Below are 22,493 nucleotides of genomic sequence, written 5' to 3'. Positions count from 1 at the left end.
CTAACTCAATTTTAAATTTTATCAGAAAACTTTGTAGAAAGAAAAAAAAATACTATCACAAATTTTCACTGATATCCCCAACCAGTTTTTCACATGTCTGATCAGATATAGTGGCTCATGGGGAAGGTGATGCTGCTTAGTTCCTTTCATGATGGCCAAACTCAATAGCCCTGAAATTCTAATCTGCGTAAGCTTTAAGTTTAATATAATTCCCAAAGTTCACATGCAGCAAATTCTTTTATTGGGATCCTTATCTGAAGAAAAACCAATAGCTAGCATATAGTCCAAATATTTTTATAGTATCTGAGTAGCATGAAGACAAAATAAGTATTTTCAAGATGAGTTGTACACCTAAGTCATGCTCAGATAAGCCTATACTGTGACTGAGCATGGTGACACCTGCTCATATCTCCTTACAGCCACCAATTCTCAGTCTTCATGGACTAAGACAGATGATCTTCTCACTACCAACACATGTGATCGGCACTGTTACTATGGAATGACATTACTTAGACTGTCCTTGTCTGGAAACAGCTAGAGATCTCTGATAACTTTGACTCTATCAACCAAGCTGGCTAAATGTACATTCCCTACATGAACATTTCTTCTAAAGAGGGACAAAGGTAACAATGTAGTATCAAGTCTTTCAGGTAACAGAGGCATGCTTTTGGCCACTCTGCTACTCTCAACAGCTTAGCGTCGCTATTAACAGCCCAAGACTCCAGAGGAGCAAGAATTCAGCCATGCTCCTGCCTGCATGCTGCACACTGGAGAAACAGGCAAAGCCATCATCCAGGTTTCTTTTTTGTTCCTCATGGATGAAGAAAATGGATGACAAGGAGGTAAGTGAGCCGCACAAACACAACCAATCACAAGATGGCAGTAATGAGGCAGGAGAAAAGACAAGAAATGTCCAAGCACACACCTAAAATACCATCTGAAACAAAGACACCCGATGTGAAATGAAGTCACACCCATGTCTTCGGTGTGTGGGGTCACCGTCCAAGGGGCAAAACCTCTCTGAATGGGACGTAGTGGTACTGAATGTGAGGAGAGAATGGCAGTTAAGAGGACAAGCTTTAGATTCAGAGAGATTTAGGGGTGAATCCCAGATCTACCACTTACCTATGTGACCTTCAGCAAATAACTTTGCTTTGCTTTAGCTTCCATGTATAAAATGGCGATAGGACCTCCTACTTTGTAGAATTACTGTGAGCACTAGATTAAATAACCCAAAGTACATAAAGTGTATGGCACATGGTAAATTACCAACAAGTGGTAGTTGCTGTGTAACTGAAACTAAAACTAAGAGGGCAGGCCAAGAAGACACTGGGTCCATGCAAATAAGGGACTAAACCATCAGCTATGCATTGATTCCAGCCTATAATATAGAACTAAAAAGAAAATTTCAAACCCTAAAGTACAAAGAAGGCAAATGAGTTTCCCCACCACTTGCATCTAGGGAGGCCACAGTGTTTTCTCAGAGCTCACATCCAAGTCAGTGAGGGCAGGAAGGGTGACCAGGGTGTATTTCCTTGGAACAGCATCTTGACCCACAGGCCATGACTCTGAAACTCAGATGTTTGGCACAATAAGGCAAGACCAAGCATCTCCCCTGGCCCCGGCACCTGCAGGTCTCACCTGTGTATGGTAGCACACATTGGCAAGTGTAGCCACTTATGTCATCAAAGCAGGTTCCCTGGTTCAGACATGGATTTGAAGCACATTCATCAATATTCACCTGACAATTAAAGCCTGTAAACAGAAAAGGGGAAAAACCAAAAACAGTGAACCTCTGTGTTAGCCTCCTCATTACCTCAATTACTAAGCAATCCTCAGTGATAAAAATTAAACACCTCAGACATCACATTAATTTCCTCAGGCCAGTGGAACACTTTTTCATTCATTTCAGTGACAAGCCCCTGACATACAGTCAGTTGGTCAAAGATAGTGCTTAATTAGTCAAAAAGATGAATGGAAGAACAGTATATTCTAACAGCTGGGAAGTCTAATGCACCTCCAAATACAAGGTATTTCTTAACAATGGACCAAGAAGTTTATTAAAAGGAATAATCTGCTGCTGTATCTAAATACAAGCTCTTTCTATACAAAGTATGTGGGCAGGGCTTAAAAAGGGAGTATAAATTATCAAGGAATAACATTTGTGAATACATTAATCAAAGCCTCTGATTTATGCCCACTCTTTCATATACACAGTCTCAACCATCGATGTGGTAGTACTTCCTGAAGTCCAAAGGCTGTTCTGCCCTGATCCAAGACATGAAATCTACTCCCACTATGAAAAAGAGAAAAGAAAGGAAGCATCAATGGGGATAGGACTGTACCCAAATATTACACACCTTTGCATCTTCACTAGAGCCTGGCACAGAGCCCTAACATGAAGGAACTACAGCACCGTAAAAAAAGAAAATGATGGTCTGGGAGTACAGAAGTCTGGGTTCAAGTTGTACTCTGCTCCTCAACAGCTGTACAGCTGTGGATTTACATTTTGATCTTATTTTGCTCATTAATCAGCAAGTCTCAAAGAGACAAAGAAATAATAGTGCTTTTATATCTGTAAGTTTCTTTGCAAATGTAATATAATATATCAGAAAATCAATGATGAAATGGTCTCAGAAAATTTTTAAGTAATCAGATAACCTGACTCTGAAACATATTGCTGTATCACGGTGGCCTGGCACAATTTTTGAGTAGGGAAATCAATGACTAAGTGGAGAGAGGAGTGCAAATATCAATGACTTATTCATCGATTTCTCTCCCATGAGTTTCTAGGAGAAGATTGAGGACAACTCAAAAAATAATTTTACACAACACCCACTATTCTGCATTTTTTCCAGGAGGCCATAGGTGACTATGTATCTAAGAATATCTCACTATGCAAGAGAATTTGTTGGAAGGGTTGTGAATACATAGATTCTCCTATGATATTACTGCTATCATAATTACAGTAAAACAATATTTTCATTCTACTACTGATATCCCTTTTGAGTTATCATAGAAGCAAACCCACACGAAGGGGCTGACAATTAGAACACCTGTCCAAGCTGTTTAAGTGGAATCATAGCAGCTCACCTTAACTAGTACTGTTTCAGTTGCTCACCTCTCTGCTAGGCTGAAACTAGAATTTATATCTACATTTATGTTTTTTATTCCCCAATTGCCTTACAAATACTAAGTGCTCAATTGATGTTTGCCATATGAATGAACAGGAAAAAGAAAATGGAAAGGAAGAAAGGAGTCAAGCTGTGTGTAACAACAGAAAGGCACAGAGAGAGAGAGAAAAATATGCACTTTTGTTGCACCTTTGAAACCCTTCTTGCAGGTACACCTGTATCCATTCACCAGATTGTCACAAGTTCCTCCATTTTGGCATGGGTTAGAAAAACATTCATTTTTGTCCACTTCACAGTTGATGCCAACCCAGCCTGCTTCACAGAGGCACTTGTACCTGAAAGAAGATAGAATTCTTTACCATGGGGGGATGAATACACAATTCAGTCATAGTTAATACAGGACTTGGTGAAGAAATGAGGAACAGAAGAGCTCACAGGTGAGCTCATCTCATTTCTCCTCTTTGATGGACCTATACCTGGATCACCATGCACATAGTGTGAATCATGTGGGACCATCTTGAATATTCAGTAAATAGACCTTCCTGGTGCTTTCTTGGCTCACAAAGATGCTAGAGAAATTCATTAATTATAGTGAGCTTTCATGTGTAAAGAGTGGTTGGTACAACATATCAGGCCAATCTGATAGTCACATTAACATGGACAAATCTAAATGGTTTCTTTTCTTATAAATGAAACTAAAGTAAAGCAAATCCTTCAGATCATTTGTTTCTGGTGCAAAACAGACACCCAGGAAGCAGGTCAGTCTCACAGACTCTAAGCCACTCTGAGGAGCTACGGGAATGTATGACTTTGGAGACATGCTTTGTTCTGACCTGAAACCCTGCCCTAGAAAGCACCTAGGGTACTGAGCAGGGAAAAATGAAGGTATTTGAAATATATGGACATTGTTCACAATTTGAACATCATTAGCACTTAGAACGTGGTATCGGGAGATACCTTGTTTAGAGATCCTTAGGAAAAGTGTAGTTGGGTTGGGATGCTTTGAAGGCTGCCATACTCTGAAAACAGGAATACTGAGTTAATTCCTCTTGGAAATAACTTGATTTCCCACTTACCTCTAAATATACTCTTCATTCTTTCACCTGTTGGAAGTATGACAATAGGCAATGCCCAGAGCCCTGTCCTCTGGCAAGCACAGCACGAGTATAGAACTATCTCATGGGACCTAATGTCACACTCTGTGATTCTACAAAATTACCTACCAACATATCACATAACTCTCAGGGGCTTGCAAACTGTGAACATTTTACTAGGGCCACATCTAAAGTTAGCTGAGACCAACTCTACTTCAGTGGCACACATTTGGTACCATGATAGAACAGAGTTGAGCTTTTTTTAAGCAGAGGAAAAAATCAAATAGAATATCCCTGAGAACTCAGTTTTGCAGTAAGTACTAAAAGCACAATTGCCAAAGACTCAAAATAATGCTGGACTCCTCCTTGTGCTGACTACCCACCTGAGAGAGGCATTCCTTCTTATTTTTCACCTACTCGGCATTGAAAGATAGGGAAGAAGTGGCGATGTGGAAGACTATAATGCAGACTACCAAATCTTCAGCTGATTCTCAGCTCAAGCTCCTGACTGACTTCTACAGGGTATGGTCAGTACTAAAACCTAATGGCTTGGCACAGGTCAATAAGAAACTATTAATACATGACAGCTACTCACCCACTGAGGCCCCCAGTACAGTTTCCGTGGATGCAGGGATTGCTCAGGCACTCGTTCACCTGTGAGTAGCAGCTGGGGTGATGGGGTCCCTCAGGGCATATACAGCGGAAACCATTCACATCGTTGATGCATGTCGCACCTTTGCGACAGGGATTGGAAGCACACTCATCAATGTCAATGTTACATCTCTGCCCTGTAGAGGAGGGGTATAGTTTTTGTCAAATCTAAAATGCTTAGGGAATAGACACAGAACTATAAGACATTGCGTTGAGATCTTCATCTGCCCAAGCTATAAGATGCCTTGGCATCAAATGTCAAGATTTAAAGAAGAAAACCCAATGGCGGTCAGTGCCATGTGACGAAAGAGCAAACAGCTTATCAAATGACAATGAAGCAAAGTTAACGAAATGCTGGAACAGTGTTGTGTTTTGACATATTTTTTTTTCTTCACTCCATCTTAGAAACAGAGAAATATGCAAAGATTCAAAAAAGAGAACATTGAATGCTAACAAAGTTGCCTGCTCATCTTAGTGCTGTTCTGAGCATTGTCAAAGAAGCTTTCCTTATCACTGTTTTCAGCTGGTTCTACTGCAAATTCATTTTTTCAGTCAGCCAACATCTTACACTTCTACATGTGGTAAATCTTAGTTAACTAGAATGCTTAATGAATGGACTATTAACATAATGATTAAATTGGTCAAAAAGAAAAACCATTTTGCTTTCATTCTTAGAGTTATATTAATCCATTTTCTGCCTCAGGAAGAAGAACATTTTAAGTATAATTCTATTGTCCTCTGATAACTGAGAAAAACATTCAGGGTCTCCCAGTCTAGACCAGTGGTTCTCAAACTTTAATGTGCAAAAAGAGTCCCTTAAAGTACTTGTTTTAAAAGGAGATCCTTACAGCCCATCGCCATGGACTGGGATGGGTGGGGTCCAGGAACCATATTTGAAGTAATGCAGGTGGCTCAAATGCTACATTCTGAGAAACTCTGATATAGACAATTATTAGTTTACCATCACGTAAAAATGTAAATACTGAGAATATATGAAATTGAAGTGAATATATTCTTCCTCTAAAACATACTAAGACTGCACTTTGAAAAGACGTCTGCTATAATCTTGATATTTATTGCTTTAAGCTAAATAAAATGTGCCAGTTATATAAAAGTTTTGCCTTGTTAATTTTGAATCAGTGAAATTTAACTATACAGTCCAAAATAATACCAAATTTTTAAATAACCCATAATTCTATAAATGAACGGCAATGAACAACTGCTATGAAGGAATTTATAAATTTCAAAGAGTACAATGTTCTGATTCAGATAAAAACATGCATTTTTATTTAAGAAAGAGTAACCCTGCATTTGGAACAGGAAATTCCAAATGAAATAGATACCCAGCCCGTTAAAGTATGGGTATTAACATTTTTTCACCCTCCGTTGCTCTCTACACCATTATTGGCGGTTCTTGTGGCAAAGACCCATAATCTGCTAGTGGTTGTTGTTTTCCTCTTACATGTTTTATTAATAACTTATTTTACAATACTACTTCCTTAGCCTCAACCTCCGATTTTTTTTAGATGTTCAACACTGGCACCAAGATATAAGCCACAACTCTTCAACTTCAGAGATGCCCTCAGCCTGCAATCCACTGGAGAAAGAGAGAAAAAAGCCTTCCTTTTCTGTCCTTTTTTGGAAGCAACTTCTCAGAAGCCACTCCTCCCATGTTTTCTTTTCTTTTTTTTTTTTTTTAAAGATTTTATTTTTTCCTTTTTCTCCCCAAAGCCCCCCGGTACATAGTTGTATATTCTTCGATGTGGGTCATTCTAGTTGTGGCATGTGGGACGCTACCTCAGCGTGGTTTGATGAGCAGTGTCATGTCCGCGCCCAGGATTCGAACCAACGAAACACTGGGCCGCCTGCAGCGGAGCGCGTGAACTTAACCGCTCGGCCACGGGGCCAGCCCCCCTCCCATGTTTTCTTTTAAAACTCTTTCCAGAATCAATTTCAAGACATCTTTAGGCGAGAGGGTTAAGTGCCTCTTTGTGCAGTCTACCATGTGGACTCACAGCTGCTTCACTAGCAAGGTCCTACGCTTACAGAGTTTCCACCTGGCATCAGAAATGCCCACCCAGCAGAAGACTGTGCACCCTGTTGGGCTCAGTAACTACTCAATGAGAAGTCAACCGTTGTTTCTTTTAGGTACTCAACAAATTGGTGTTTAATGAATGAAAGCATGGTATAGCTCAGACTCAAGAATCTGGGAATTAGATGTCAGAAGTCTCACATTTGAGTTCTAGTCATTCATTTAACTACATTTACTGAGTGTTTCTTCTGTGCTAGACACTGTTTTAGACATTGGCTAAAAAGACGATTTAGGGAAGTCCCTGCCTTCTTGGAACTCACAGTCCTAGCTGTGTGACTCCTAGCTGACAACACAGACACATCAAGCTCTATTTCTCAGTTACCTTATTTGTTAAATGGGGATTAAAAAAAACTTCCCTAGCTTTTTAAATTTTTTATTGAAATATAATTGACATATAACATTGTGTAAGTTTAAGGTATACAAGGTGCTGATTTGATACATTTATATATTGCAATATGATTACCATTGTAGCTTTAGCTAACGCCTCTATCATGTCACATAATTATTACTTCTTTTTGGGGCTAAGAACAATTAAGATCTACTCTCTTAGCAAGTTTGAAGTTTATAATACAGTATTGCTGACTATAATCACTTTGTTTGGCATCAGATCTCTAGAACTTATTCATCTACTAGTTGCAAGCTTGTATCCTTAAACAACATCTCCCCAATTTTCCCACCTCCCCTCCCAGCCCCTGGTAATCACCATTCTACTCTCTGCTTTTACAAGTTCAGGTTTTTTATATTCTGCATATAAATGATATCATACAGTATCTGTTTTTCTCTGATATCTCACTTAGCATAATGCCCTAAAGGCCCATCCATGCTGTCACAAATGGCAAGATTTCCTTCTTTCTCATGGCTGAATAATATTCATTGTATATATAAGCCATATCTTCTTTATCCATTCATCCATTGATGGACACTTGGGTTGTTTCCATATCTTGGTTATTGTGAATAATGCTGAAATGAACATGGGTGTGCAGATATCTATTTGAGATACTAATTTCAATTCCTTCAGATTTCAATTCCTCAGTAGCGGGATTGCTGGATCACATGGCAGTTCCTATTTTTAATTTTTTGAGGAACTGTAATACTATTTTCCATAATGAGTGTACCATTTTACATTCCCACCAATAGCGCACAAGGGTTCCATTTTCTCCACGTTCTTGCCAACATTTGTTGTCTCTTGCCTTTTTGATAAGAGCCATTCTAATAGGTGTGAGGTGATATCTCATTGTGGTTTTGATTCTCATTTCCCTGATAATGAGATGTTCAGTATCTTTTCATGTATTTATTGGCCATTTGTATGTCTTCTTTGGAAAAATATCTATTCAGGTCCTTTGCCCATTTTTGTTCCCTGATTCTAAACATTTATTTGTTTTCCTTCATCACTTATGCATTTCTTGAATGTATGTACACTGTTTATACTTTCTTCCACAGTCTTTTGTCATTTTCTTATGCAGGTAGTCTGGGTTCCTGATCACACTTTAAATCTTTCTGAAGGCGGAACTCATTTTCTACCACTTTTGCCACAATGCAATGCTCTTCACTTCCCCTTGTTCTTGGCAGTATGCCTGTGCAGGATACGCCACTATCTGGTTGACTAAGGGTCAGAGAACCAAAAAGCAATTGCACATTCAACATTTATAAATTCATAAACACTTACATACTCTACTACTGATTAGAAACTATTGTGAGAGATTTAAAAAGAGAAGAGATTGTAAAACTCATATTTATGTTTTCTCCTTGTATTTTGGCAATTTTATATAGTTTTATAAAGACACTATAATGAGGACCAGCTATGCTGGTAGATATGTTACTCATGATTAGCCTTTCAAACGCTATTTGAAAATCACTATGGTTTGGAAAATTGTGAAGCTTTCAAAACTCACCTGTTTCAGATGATATTGGATTTCTAAATACAAATAATGATTTACAGCTTAAAAATACAATCACTCCATGGTTAAATCATGCAGCTTTGAGAACTAGAGTGAACACTTCCAGAATCCTCTACCTGGAAATTATTGGGAATTTTCCAATAATATTTTCTGAAATTGTGTTTAGTCACTCCTGCCTAATGTGTTTTTTAATTGGGGTATAAGTATAACATATAACATTATATTAGTTTCAGGTGTACAACATAGTAATCTGATATTTGTATATATTGCAAAATGATTACCACAATAATTCTAGTTAGTATCTGTCACCACATAGTTACAAATTTTTTTTCCTGTCCTTTGCTACTTTTTAATTGGATTATTTGCTTCTTTGCTATTGAGGTGTACAAGTTCTTCATATATTTTGGATATTAACCTCTTATTAGATATATTGTTTGCAAATATTTTCTCCCATTCTGTAGGTTGCCTTTAACATATTGACTGTTTCCTTTGCTGCGCAGAAGCTTTTTAATTTAATGTATTCCTGCTTGTTTATTTTAGCTTTTGTTGCCTGTGCTTTTGGTTTCTTATCCAATCTATCTACTTTTACGGGCTGTTAAGAGAAGTCAGCAAAATAATGGACATGAAGGTAAAACTGGAAAAGCAGTTTACAGAAGTACCACATAATTTCTTACTTTCCCCATTCAATCAGTAAGTATAAAAAGGTTTGAGGAGAACAGAGAATTTAGTCTTATTAAAAAGAAAACCCTCCCTTAAATCTGTCAAAGCTGCTATTAAAATGGTAAGAAAAAAAAAAGAAGAGAAAAAGTAGTAATATTAAAATAAAATAAAGGAAAGAGTAAAACACCTCACATTTATACTTCACAAGTATACACCAAAGTTGTCTTTGATATTTTTAGGAGCTAATTTTAAAAAACAGAAAAAAAAACAAAAAAAACCCAGACATGGAAAACAGTTCCAAGAACAGGGTACCACCCAGTAACCAAAACATTCCATTTTTTGGTTATGTAGTTTCATGCTACACCTTAAGCTTATTTTAGAATATATTTAGCCATGTCCTCCCTCCTTGACCTTCCTGGTTTGCTGAATGTTAAAAAGAGGGAGAAGATGATACACTGACATTTCCAAAAAAAAATAATTCCAGTCTAAGGCTTATATCAAAAAAGAAAGCACAAGAGGCACTCACTCACTTGGGCTGCCCAGCGAAATGGGAATGAGCAGGCTCTGGAGGACTGCCTGGGGCAGATTCCTGGCCATAGTATGCTGGCAATACTACTTAAGCTCTCTAAGCTCTGGGGTTCTCGTCAATACCATAGGAATGATAAACGCAGTGACAATTAAATGAGATTAGGCACTTGATTTAATGCCTATCTCAAAATAAGTCCTTAATAAATGGTAGCTATTCTCTCCTTATTACTTATTTAACAAAAATGCACCTATTATCCTATCAAGAATTTTTGTGTATTCAATTGGCTTTCACTTAATCTTGGAGTAAGAAGTTTCAAGACACAGGAGAACATCCTGGTTACCAGGACTGCTCGGTGAGACATGAGAGCTCTCATCACACTTGTCTTCTGAGTAATCTTCCATTTAACAGGGATTACAGTGACCCAGGTGGGTCACAAACACTCCTCCCTGGTGTCTACAATCATACCAAGCAGGAGAAAGGACTGTGAAATACAGAGGAAAGTAAGTTCCTGGCAAGTGAGAGGCAGGCATCCACTTCAACTGGCTCTGATTGCCTTTTGATGTTATAGTTTAAAAAGCTCTAAGGAAGTTTCTTACATCGGATGCAAATGACCACATGGTATTTATTAAATGGTAATATCATGTTAGTGTCTGCTTGTATGCGGCACTGTCTTGAAAGAATAAGATGGGCACAGTATATGCCCTCTGATAGTGCCAGTGACAAACAGGTATGTCAGTAAGAGGCCTCAGGTTTCCTCAGCAGCCTCTAGCACTTTTTGATCAGAGTAAAAGATAGAGATAATCTTATTAGCATCAGAAGAGAGAAAAGATGTGTGTGAGTTTGTGTGTGTGCACACGTGTGTGTGCGCATAAATGCTCTAGCTGCTTATAACTTAAGAATTACTATAACCAATTTCATTTTAGCCATTTACTTTCTTCCTTTGGGGGAAAAAAATCTCACTTGTGCTAGCCAAATTAGGTTGGTCCTCTCAAGTTCTGGCCTTATTCAACAATCTCCCATAAGAAGAAGCACTCAGAAAAATGCATTCAGTGTTTTTACAGACGTTTACCTTGGCTTGGTCTTTATGGAAATCATTCCCTACTAAGTGTAGAAAAATGAAGGTGGGCTTTGGAAGCTATTATATAACTCAAGACAGTGACAGAAACTCATGGTCTGACTAGAAATTCTTTTCAGGTAGCTATAAACACATGGTCTAAAAATCCTAACCAATGAGTTTCATGCTACCATTTACGGAAAGTCTGCAAGTAGAAAACTGGGCCAGAGAAGCACAGAAACAAAACTTCTAACCTTCCAAGAGACAAAAAAAATAGGAAACAGGGAAACATTAGAAAAGTAACTTTCCTTTAGAAGCTCTTTTCTCAAAGTGATGGGGCTGAAGGTGGGACCTCCCAGCAAAAAGGAGCAGTACCCGGGCTGGCCCCGTGGCTGAGTGGTTAAGTCCGTGCGCTCCGCCACAGGCGCCCCAGTGTTTCGTTGGTTCGAATCCTGGGTGCGGACATGGCACCACTCATCAGGCCACGCTGAGGCGGCATCCCACATGCCACAACTAGAAGGACCCACAACTGAAAATATACAACTATGTACCAGGGGGCTTTGGGGAGAAAAAGGAAAAAAATAAAGTCTTTAAAAGAAAAAAAAAAAGGAGCAGTACCTGTGAATCCTGGTGAGCAGACACAACTGTAACGATTAACACCATCCATACAGACTCCATGGACACAAGGATTACTTGCACAGTCATCAAAATTGATTTCACAATTAACACCTGCAAAGATAAAAGCAAAGAGAAACCACGAAACATTACCATACAAATATCAGTGATCTCTGCTTATGACACTAGTTGTTAAGAAATTAAAGAGTGCCCGGCCAATCCTGGATGGAGTGAAGCAGTGGTTCTCTAAGCGCAATCCTCCAGATGCTGTCAGGGGGATCATGAGGTCAAAATGATTTTATTAATCATACTAAGTCACTATTTGCCTTTTTCACTGTGTTGCCATTTGCATTGATGATGCAAAAGCAATGGAGGTAGGACTGCTGACATCTTCGCAGGAATCAAGGCAGTGGCACCAAATTGTACTAGTGGTCATTGTAGTCTTCACCTCCATGCATTCACGGTTAAAACAGTCAAAATTATTAGCATTATAATTTATTATATCTCAGCTCTTGAGAATACATCTACTGTTCCTTGTGACAAAATGAGAAGTACTCATAAAACAATTCTGTGGCATGCTGTCTCCAGGAAAAGAAGTTGTGTGACCATCTGGGTCTTGAACTGAAAAGTTGCTTTTTTTCATGGAATCTCATGTTAATTGAAAGGACAACTGACAGAGAAACCAGGGCTATTGAGATCTAAGTACATAGCAAACATTAAGTGAAAGAAGTAAACCTGTCATTTCAAGGAAAACAATTGACAGTATTGGGCTCCAAAGATAAAACTTAAGCTTTCATGTGAAAATGGGAATTTTTGGACTTGTATCCACCACCGTAAGCTTGAAACTCACTGTCACTATTATGGGCTAAAGTTCAGGATAAATCTTATGATTTTGAGTAAGTGTACGGTAACTTCCTCCCAGGTATGCTGCCTTCCTCCTGGTCTATTCCCAAACGAATGACTGAGTTTGGCTATGTTAAGAAATGTTTAATTGCAGATATGGGTAACTAAACAATAGAAATATACCAATCATTATTGTAACCATTATTTTGTAAAAATAGGATATTTCATTATTTATTTAACACGAATTTAGTGATGCTTTTTGGGTATCATAGAAGAATACCTCGATAGTTTAAAAACTAAAAATAAAGCCTGGTAATAAGGATATACACTATCAAACGAAACTTCCATGACAAAATGCCATATTTTGGATTCACTCATACTTAGTATTAATATTGATTAATAACAATAATCACATTAAAAATTTATTGAGCTATTAATACGTACAAAGTATTCTGCCTCTCTCTTTGCATAACTTTTCTCTAATCTTCTCACTCAAACACCAAATCATGTTGCATTACACCCATTTTGTCATGGACTTGCACAATTACGGCAGCACAGCTAGGATGCAACCCAGCTCTCTGGATTCTATACTGTTCACCACACCATTCTGGTCATTGTGTGATTAATGAAGCTATACTGCCTCACTAGCCACAAACGAGGCAACGTTTTCCATATTCCTTGTATACAAGTGGCTACCTTTAGGAGATGTGTCCAGCCCTTGGCTGACAACCTCCATTTAACAACAACTGACCAAGGCAGACCTCAGGAAGCCAGAGTGGTCCAGCGTGACTCTGCCCCGAAGGCCAAGTTTTGTTCCGGCAGGAACAGACACCCAACCCAAGTTGGGCCAATCAGATTCCCTCACTGGAATGTTGGAATATGAACTGTGTGACCTATGGTCTGCAAATGGCCCTGACTCCTGGCTCTGCAAAGCCTTGTGGATCAATTCTTGTGAGGAGTCTGTAAGATGCTTCTGTGTGCTTTCATGAAATTCTTTCTGCTTGTTTTGTTGTTGTTTACTTGTTTGTTAATGATTCTTTAAGCTAGTCAAGTTGGTTTCGGTGACTTGAAACCCAAAAAAAACTTATTTCAGGTTCCCATCATAAGATGAGAGGCGAAAGAAAGCATCAGAAGTGATTCTGGGTAGCATATGTCACCTTAAGTACCCAGTGAGTGAGAAACCACAATCATAACCAGCAAATTGTAAAGTATCCCTTCCGTCTACACACTCATTCCAATGCCAACCTACCAATTTAGACCATATTATGAATGGGTCATGGATTCTTACTCTAGAACTCGAGAGTCTATTCATAATGATTAATTGAATGAATCCTTTCACCCAGGCCCCTACCTAGTACACGCCAGGTCTTTCTCCAACAATTACAGACCAAGATTCTTTATGTTGCCTGCATCTCTTTGCTTGAATTCTTCAAACAGCCACAGGAATGGATTTGGCAGTTTTCTGAAATTCTGGGCCTTCCTTCTCTAGGCTGTCTACACACCACTCATATTTACTTCTTGTCTTTCTCACTGACAGCTACTTATACCTTCTCTGCCCTCCCCAAGGAACACACCTGATACACCCTGGCATAAAGATACAATCCCAGAAAAAACCAAGTGCTTGCCAACCCACCAGTCACCCAGGTTTCCAGGACGTTGTTATAATGGGAATGATAGCAAAATCTAAAACAGCTCCACCATTCTAAAGGCATCCATTCAATTGCTTGTAAATCTCTCAAATTTCTTTTCGTACTGCAATTTCTCATGTCTGGGGACCAGCCCGGAAGCAAATTGCTTTTGGAAGGTTTCACAAAGATCTATTCAGTCCTTTTAGTGAGTTATCTAAACGCGGGGAGGGGGAAGGCATTTTCAACTGTGAAGGCATGGGATGTTTTTCGTATGCTTGAGCAACTCAAAAAGGACTTTGTTTTCAAACTTGGCATGTATGAGGTCCTGGATGAAGACCAGGGCCTTTGACAAGTTTGAAGAAATGGATTTGGAAATAACAAAATAAAATGAGGGCAGCGAACCACCTCCCCCACCTTTGCCCCCTACATAGACCATTTTCCTTAAATTGAGAATGAGTTCTCAATAAATCACTCCCTTCTATTGGCAGGTCCCTTCTAACAAAGGCACACACTAGTTAATCTTCCACTAATACATTTTCCTTTGATCTGAGACATAGTACTTCTCTGTCCATTAACCACAGTTGTGACCATAATTATTCCTCGAATAAGGAAAACAGAATCCAGTGAAACCTGTGAAATGCTACTGCCTGAGAAAATAATTCAACATTTCCCCAGAAAGAGCAGCATGCCCTCACAACTAACAAGCAGTCATTCAACCGGAGTCAGGAAACAGCAATGAACTTGGGATGGGAAACAGCAGCTCTGCATTCTAATTTACAATGACTGGGACATGCAGCAAAGTCTTTCCTCTCCCTTACAATCCCCTAAGATGCCCAAGGCCCACCAGAGACAAATGGCAGAAGAAGAGTGTCACATTAAAGATAACGGAATCTGAAATACAGAAAAAACTATTGCAAGGGCAGGAGGAGGGGAGAGTGAGAGAGAGAGAGAGAGGGAGGGAGGAAGGGAGAGAAATTGGAAGGGAGGGAGGGAGGGGAAAAGACCAAGTTCATTAATCTAAGTGGGGTGGAGGTTAAAGAAAAAAACACAATCAAATCAAGACACAAAGGCAAAATGGTTTTCAATTTTAAATAATAATTTCAATTTTTTGAAGTGGTGTGCTTCTTCTAAATGAAAAACACATACACAAAATCATCAGCTTTGTAAAGCTATTGTCTCTAATTTCTCCACTGGCTAGAGCCATCTGCCTCTGAGATGTTTCTGGCTGTGGCTTTGGCTGTGCTTCTCTGAATCGGGACTATTTTTTAGGCATCTAAGCATATGCCAAGAGAGTCTGAGACATCTGTGTAAACTGCTTTTGAGAAACAGTGAAAACACCTAAGGGAACAAAAACAGAGCGAGCTTACCTGACGTGCCTGGCTGGCAGTTGCACTGGTATCCATTTACCAGGTCGATGCAGCGACCATCATTCAAGCAGGGGCTGCTGTAACACTCATCTATCTGGTCACTGCAGATGGCGCCCATGTACCCAGGATTGCAGATGCAGGTGTAGGAATCAATCCCGTCCTGACACTGGCCATGGTGGCAAGGGTCAGGGTCACAGTTGTCGATGTTTTCCTCACACAACACACCGGTGAAACCTTGGAAGGAATTTTACCAAGCAGGCTTAAAAACCAAGGCAGATACTCCACCCCTGAACATAAGTGTAGCCACATCCACTTACTCTACACATCCCACGTCTTAAACAATTCACATTGTAGGCAATGAGCAGTTGAAACTGACTACGTGCGTTGACTTATAAGGCAAGCCTAATCAAATCAAATTAAAGAATTCACATACTTTTTTCTAAATGATCAATGGTTTCATTAGAGATGCTTTAACTGCATCTTCGTTTCATACTGGACTTCAGTGAGGAAGAGCTCTCAATTTTTCCTTTATATGTTTACCTCTATATTCTGTTTCTCTCAAACCCAACATACAGGTACTGTATTAATGGTCTCATGGACCTTATCTTCCCAATTCTGAACTTAGAGGACAGAGAACTTTTCTTATTCCTCTCAATCCCTCCCAGAGTGCTCTGCATATATAGTAAGTTTTTAATAAATACTTGCTGAATAAAATGAATGAACAAGTTATGAGCATTTAAGAGAAAAAGGGACAAACAGAAGTTCCTTCATTCAACATTAAATCTCTTTTAAAAGACACTAATAGGGCTTGCCTCCTTTTTAAATATGAGTCTAAGGTTTTTAATTTCTCTCCAATGAAGGTTATTCTCCATGAGCATAATCCGGTCAGAGGAGGACAAAATCTGGAACTTCTCCAACCAGAGACAACAGCTATGAAAAGAAAAGGAAGTTAAGCGATTCATCTGACAGGGCCTGTTCTAAATGGACCTAATGAGTGGTAATGTTCCACTACTACTGAAATATTAATTCTCTGTGTTTATTTTTGTAACTTAGTTTGTTTTTCTGTGATAAGAAATCATGCACATGATGTTTAAAATCCTTTAAGAATCCATTTTCTAAAATAAGAAAAATGTCTTGAATTATTTTCATAACTTCTTTCTCTCTTAAGCAGTCAGATAAAAAAGAAACTGGGAAATCACCTCTTCTAATAGTTTCTAGTCTTACTCTACAACATTGGTCTGTGCAGAAGCAAATGTATAATAGGGGACAATTAGCTTATTCGAATCCACTCCCAAATGAGAAATGTGGCCATAGATCGGAAATGCAGAATATTTATAAACAGATTCTTTTTGGTTCTAGTAGCAGAAGTCAGGAAAGAGGACTTTCCCAAACAGAGCTCCCTCGCCTGTTCAGATACACACCTGACTCTCATACCGTGAGTCGTCTTTCATGCAGAAAACCTCTGCACTTCCACACAATCGCCCTTAGACTTCTGGGCCTTTGTTCAATCACTTGCCTCAAGAAACACAGACAGGCCTCCTGCTGAGAAGCCTCAGTGAAAAATAGCTTTCAATTGGAATTCTTTTATTTCCCAAAAGAGTAAGTCAAGCCAGCTGGAAACTCACCGCTGCCAAAATCTGTCCCAGAAAGACATGGACACCAAATGGAAATGTCCAGGCCAGGCCACTATTGTGGAGAACGAGGCAGGTGTCATAGAAGGAAACAGTGAGAGCAGCAAAAAAATTTGCCAGAAGACGCTAAACACAGAGCAGCCCCTGTTAGTGGACTGACCTGGTAGGGCAGCTAGAAGAGGAGAGTCTCCTATTTTGTTCAGGTAGACCTACCAGGGGAATAAAAAGTGAGAAAAATCTTACCTGTGGCACACTGGCATTCATAGCCATTCGGGTGATCAATACACTTTGCCCCATTCAGACACGGAGTACTGGAACAGTCATCAATATCAATCTGGCAAACTGGTCCAGTGAAACCTTAAAAGGGCACGGTGATGATACAAGTCAAAGGATTATCCTATGTCTTCCTTTATTATGAGAATGATGCCCATAAAGAGTTGGGTTAAGTTACTGGCAGGGCTTAATATCAATGAGTCAGCAAATGTAAAATTATTGTCCCTAACAGGTTACTGGAATAACTGGGTGAAGCTCAGTGCATCAGAGGCACCTGTGTGTGTCTCTACATCTGTTTCTTCCCAGCACAGATTTCACTTGTAGTTAATGACTGAATGATTACAGGTAGAGCCTTCAAACAAGTGAGTGCAGCTTCAGAGGAACTAGGACCTTCCCTCCGAAGAAACAACAAAAGAGGCCATAGTCTATGGCAGAAAATTTGGCATGTCTTCAACGACAGCTTTGGGGAGCAAAAGGTGAGACAGAGTGTTCTCTGGAAAAAATTGACTTGTTTCTGGATCGATGGGTGAACTATCTAAAAATAATCATCTCACAGAGGGGCTTCAAGAATATGACCCAAGGGAAAAACATAAAATTCTGAGTAGCCTACAAGGAAGGCTTCTGTGAGGTATGAACTTTCTGAAATATACACACAGACAGAGAGGTCATGGGCCATTCAGAACAGACTTGGACTTTTGGCCACAAAGGATTTGGAAGATATATTAGCTGAAACAAATTCTTCATTTCTGTACACACACACTCCTATTCCAAAGTGCTCACTTTAATGACTTCCTTATGTACAGCCCACACACATTCTCTCCCTCCTCCCTTCCCTGAGGTCAGTCAGCTTTATGCTTTCAAAGAAAACAGGGGCAGGTGGTGGGCACTTACCAGGCGGACACAGACACTGGAAGCGATTGACTTTATCCACACACTGCCCATTGTTCACACAAGGGTTGCTTTGACATTCGTTTATCTCCAATTCACAATGCACACCTTTGAAACCTGAACAAAACAGACCACACAAGTGGCTTAGAAAGAGAGAAAGGCATATTCTAGCCAAGAAAGTACAAACTGGCAAAAATGACTACATCCTCTATGAGAATCAACATTTCTGCAGAGGGCAAAGGGAACTCTGCCATGATGGGAAAGAGACTTAGCATTAGACAGGGATATCCACGTCACTGTGAAGAGCGGGAAGAGGTTACCTTCAAAGACAAGTAAGTAGACAGGTAAGACCTGGCATGCCAACAAAGACTGTCCCACATTCTCTGACCAGTCCAGGCATTGCTTTCAGAACAGTCTCAGGCCACTCATGTTCAGGATCTCCACTCCATGTTCCTGAAGACCAGCTGAGGTGGAGATGCTGTTGTTCTCAGGGTGCAGGTGAAGGTCGGGGGGCCTCCCAAAGCTAGATGGCTAGCATCCTTAACCAGGCAAAGCAGCCACTGTCTGCTGACATTTTAAGTTGGATTTGGCTGTGCTCTCTGAGGACTCAAGAAACAGTCTTTGCAGAAGAGCTCCAGAATATAACAAAGCATGTGTACATCACTATGAATGAATGGCAAGTTCTTTTACAATTATCTGTAAAATGAATTTCTATAAATGGAATGGTATGGTGTTTGTAATATATCAGGGGATGAGGAAAGCTTACTGTTTACAGGATTCATGTGGTAAATCGTGTATTAATCAAAGAATATTTGCACAAAAACAATCACTTTTGAATTCTTCTCTTACATGTAAATGATGCTGAGGGCTTATTTAATTTGGTCTCTATAGCTCTAAGAATTCTACCACAGCCTTACTCCTTAAGGGTCCCCTTGGCTGGGAACCCTGTCATTATTGGGAATTAAATGCTAACAGAGCTCATGGAATTGACACACTACACTGAGTGCTCCACCTAAGAGAAGCACAGTGCAGCGCCCCCTGTATAGACCCCACACACTGATGGGCCCATGTACCTGGCATGCACAAACATGTGAAGCCTCCAATCTTATCCAGACAGGTGGCATCATTCTGGCAGGGGTCAGAATGGCACTCGTTGATGTCCATCTCACAACGAGGCCCTGCATAACCCTTCAGGCACTCACAGTGGAAGGCGCCATCTGTGTTCACGCATTTTCCTGCATGCTCACAAGGATTGCTATTGGCTGGAAGACACAAGCACCAATTACCGGGATCAAAGCACTTGATGGAGTTTCCACAAATGTGGACTACAGAAGCACATCTGACTGCTACAGCATGAGGGCTAGGCCTTTAATAATCTGGTTCTCAATTTCCATATCCTTCCTTAAAAAAAATAAAGAAATAAGACAGACTAGGGCAATCTCAATTCTTGCACGTCTCTGCTGTTCTTTTGCCCCAACTGTCACTAAAGCAGGGCTTTCTATTGATAACCAAGGACAAATCTTCCATATATTTCAATTCCCAGAAGAGAATATATGGTTAAACTGACAGGTGAGTTGTAAACAGCAGGCATGTGACAGGAGAGATCTGAGGTTTGGGTGAAATATGGCCCTACAGTAAAACGTGCTTCAGTTTAAATGCTTGCCGAGCTCGACAGACACCATGAGGAAGAGGAAAAGTTCCATATACTCACCCATGGCACACTCATCCACATCTTCTGTACAGTCAGCCCCTTTGTAGCCTTGTGGGCAGGTGCAGATATACTGCCCATTCAGGGGGTTGGTATCACACAGTGCCCCCTTGTGGCAAGGATTGCTGATGCATGCATCATCCAGGTGGCATAGGAGACCTGGGGAGCAGTGGGGGGGACACAATGAGAACAAAGAGAAAAGGTCACTTACTTGGGGAAGTTTTCTCTTTAAAGAAGGAGGGGAAACCTTGTGATGGACTTATCAAAATCCAGTATGGAGATTGAGCAGCAACTCTCCCTTTTGTCTGACGCAATCTTAGGGACACACTGCAGCCATCAGCAAAGCGAGGGGCTTCTGCAACAACCCTAGTGCTCTGCCCCTGAGCCCTCTGCTAGACCTCTCCTAAAGGGGAGAGTTGTCCAGAAAGTGAGACGGTTAGATGATGGAGACAGGAAGATGGAGACAGGAAAATGGAGATCTCCTTCAAATAGAGCTGCCAGATTTAGCAAGTAAAAACAGAAGATGCCCAGTTCAATTTGAGTTTCAAATAAATAGTAAATAATTTTTACTATAAGTCCCAAACATTGTATGCATCCTGTATTTTATTTGGCAACCTGCTTTCCTAAAATCATGCTACCTGATGATCACGGGGCCAAAAACATTTCACTAGCCTCAGAATAAAAAAACTGCTCAACATCATTAGCCTGTACTAAGGCAACCTTTTAATAGTGTCAACATTCCAGGCTCAAATGCTCCCAGGACTCTGAAGTTATTACTAGGCTCAATATTCTGCGTAGTTCACATGGGAACTGGATTTTCCAGGCTGCAATTAGCTTAAGAACAGGTAAGTAAGGCTTCTTCTACAAAGCTGGAGGTGGGGTTTTTGGAAAGACATAGATATGAGAACATTTCAAAACTGATGGGCACAAAGTTCTCTCAACTAAGCTATCTTCTTCCATCACATTCCTCCCTTCATTGCTCTCTACTCCTAGAACTAGAAGCTGTTAAAACTGAGAGGCTAGAGCAATGTTAACTTCGCAGTTGGTAAAAATTATCCTTTAAAGGAGTATTTCCATAGACATGGAGAGGTGGAATGCACTTAAGTGCTTCTCTTCTGCCAACTCCTTCTGAGTAAATGTATTATTTCTTCTTAAAATGAAGTCCCCAAATCCATTTATTAGTAATTCTGTCTTAATTTCTGAAAAATTAATCTTAATTTCTGAGGTGCCTTTCAGCCTAATATCTTAAAGAAGTCAACAGATGCTCCCAAGGCAATAGTTAACTAACTTTCATTTTGCAGGATGAAACACTGAGGTGCACAGAGTTGAGACGAGAACAAGAAGTTCTAAGGAAGAAGACTAACTTTATAACACTTTGGCTAGTGATTACATTTCCAGAACAGCATTAAGCAACATGTTCCTACAGATGGTAATTAAAAGGACACAGTGATCAGGATGAAGAGAAGGCAGAAATTCTGAATGCTCACCCGTCCCTTCCCTGATCTCCAGCTCTGTCCTTCTACTGGCCTTACCTGCCTTTCCTTCTGGGCACATGCAAGAGAAGGAAGCCACTCGGTCAATGCAGGTGGAGCCCGGAGTGCAGGAGGCGAAGGCACAGTCATCAATGTTCTCACTGCAGTCATCTCCGCTCCAGCCGTTAACACATACACAGCCATAGCCCCCATTGCGGTTGGTACAGGTGCCCCCATTCTGACATGCATTGGGTTGCAGCAAGCATTCGTCTACATCCTCTGTGCAGAACTGTCCTTTGGGGGAAAAAGTGACTTTGATTAGGGCTCTTAAGTCTCAAAGGATTAGTACCACACCAGCCCCCATACATTCTTCACCTTCATGTGACCCGCCTGAAATTAAGTCAAGCAGAAATCACAGCAGACCAGGCCCTCACATAAATTTTGAGGCCACCTTGAGCCATCCAAATAATATATATTCCAGGCAAATAATTTAAAGAAGAACGGAAGTTGCTATTCTTAGAAACTCTGACAACATGAGAATTTAGCCAACCTGTCAAAGAGAAGATAAGTCTTGCAGGATGCTTGACTCAGTTAAATCCTTGGGACATTAAATATATAAGTGAGAAGAGCGAGGAGAGAAGAGTCTAAGAAATGAGTAAGGAAAAGAATAATTAGAAGGAACCAAAAAGTCAAAATGGTAGGGCAATTGTTCTCTATCTCTATCTATGGGCAATGCCCATATCTGGGTTACAATACTGTACAATAGTTTTACAGGATGATGTTACTATTGGGGGAGACTTGGTAAAGGGTATAGGGCATCTCTATATTAATTCTTCTTTGGTGTGTGAGGAAGATTAGCCCTGAGCTAATTACTGCCAATCCTCCTCTTTTTGCTGAGGAAGACTGGCCCTGAGCTAACATCCATGCCCATCTTCCTCTACTTTATACGTGGGATG

The 22,493-nt window shown here is 40.1% G+C and overlaps 1 protein-coding gene across 2 annotated transcripts in view; it reads right to left on the bottom strand.

Moving 5' to 3' along the window:
* Positions 1–22,493, bottom strand: part of NOTCH2 (notch receptor 2) — a 153,773-nt gene that overhangs the window by 36,207 nt on the left and 95,073 nt on the right. For both annotated transcript variants that reach the window (XM_070607719.1, XM_070607720.1), the window contains exons 6-15: positions 21,598–21,831; positions 20,069–20,224; positions 19,431–19,619; positions 18,361–18,474; positions 17,440–17,553; positions 15,566–15,799; positions 11,731–11,841; positions 4,824–5,016; positions 3,324–3,469; positions 1,642–1,755 (exon numbers count right to left, since the gene is read on the bottom strand). In XM_070607719.1, the coding sequence (XP_070463820.1) occupies positions 1,642–1,755; positions 3,324–3,469; positions 4,824–5,016; positions 11,731–11,841; positions 15,566–15,799; positions 17,440–17,553; positions 18,361–18,474; positions 19,431–19,619; positions 20,069–20,224; positions 21,598–21,831 (1,605 nt within the window). The remainder of the gene's footprint in view (positions 1–1,641; positions 1,756–3,323; positions 3,470–4,823; positions 5,017–11,730; positions 11,842–15,565; positions 15,800–17,439; positions 17,554–18,360; positions 18,475–19,430; positions 19,620–20,068; positions 20,225–21,597; positions 21,832–22,493) is intronic.

The sequence above is a fragment of the Equus przewalskii genome, unplaced genomic scaffold, assembly GCF_037783145.1.
Source record: "Equus przewalskii isolate Varuska unplaced genomic scaffold, EquPr2 ChrUn-13, whole genome shotgun sequence".
Lineage (NCBI taxonomy): Eukaryota > Metazoa > Chordata > Mammalia > Perissodactyla > Equidae > Equus > Equus przewalskii.
Note: the sequence above shows the minus strand (reverse complement) of the source record. Positions and strands in the feature narration are given on the sequence as shown.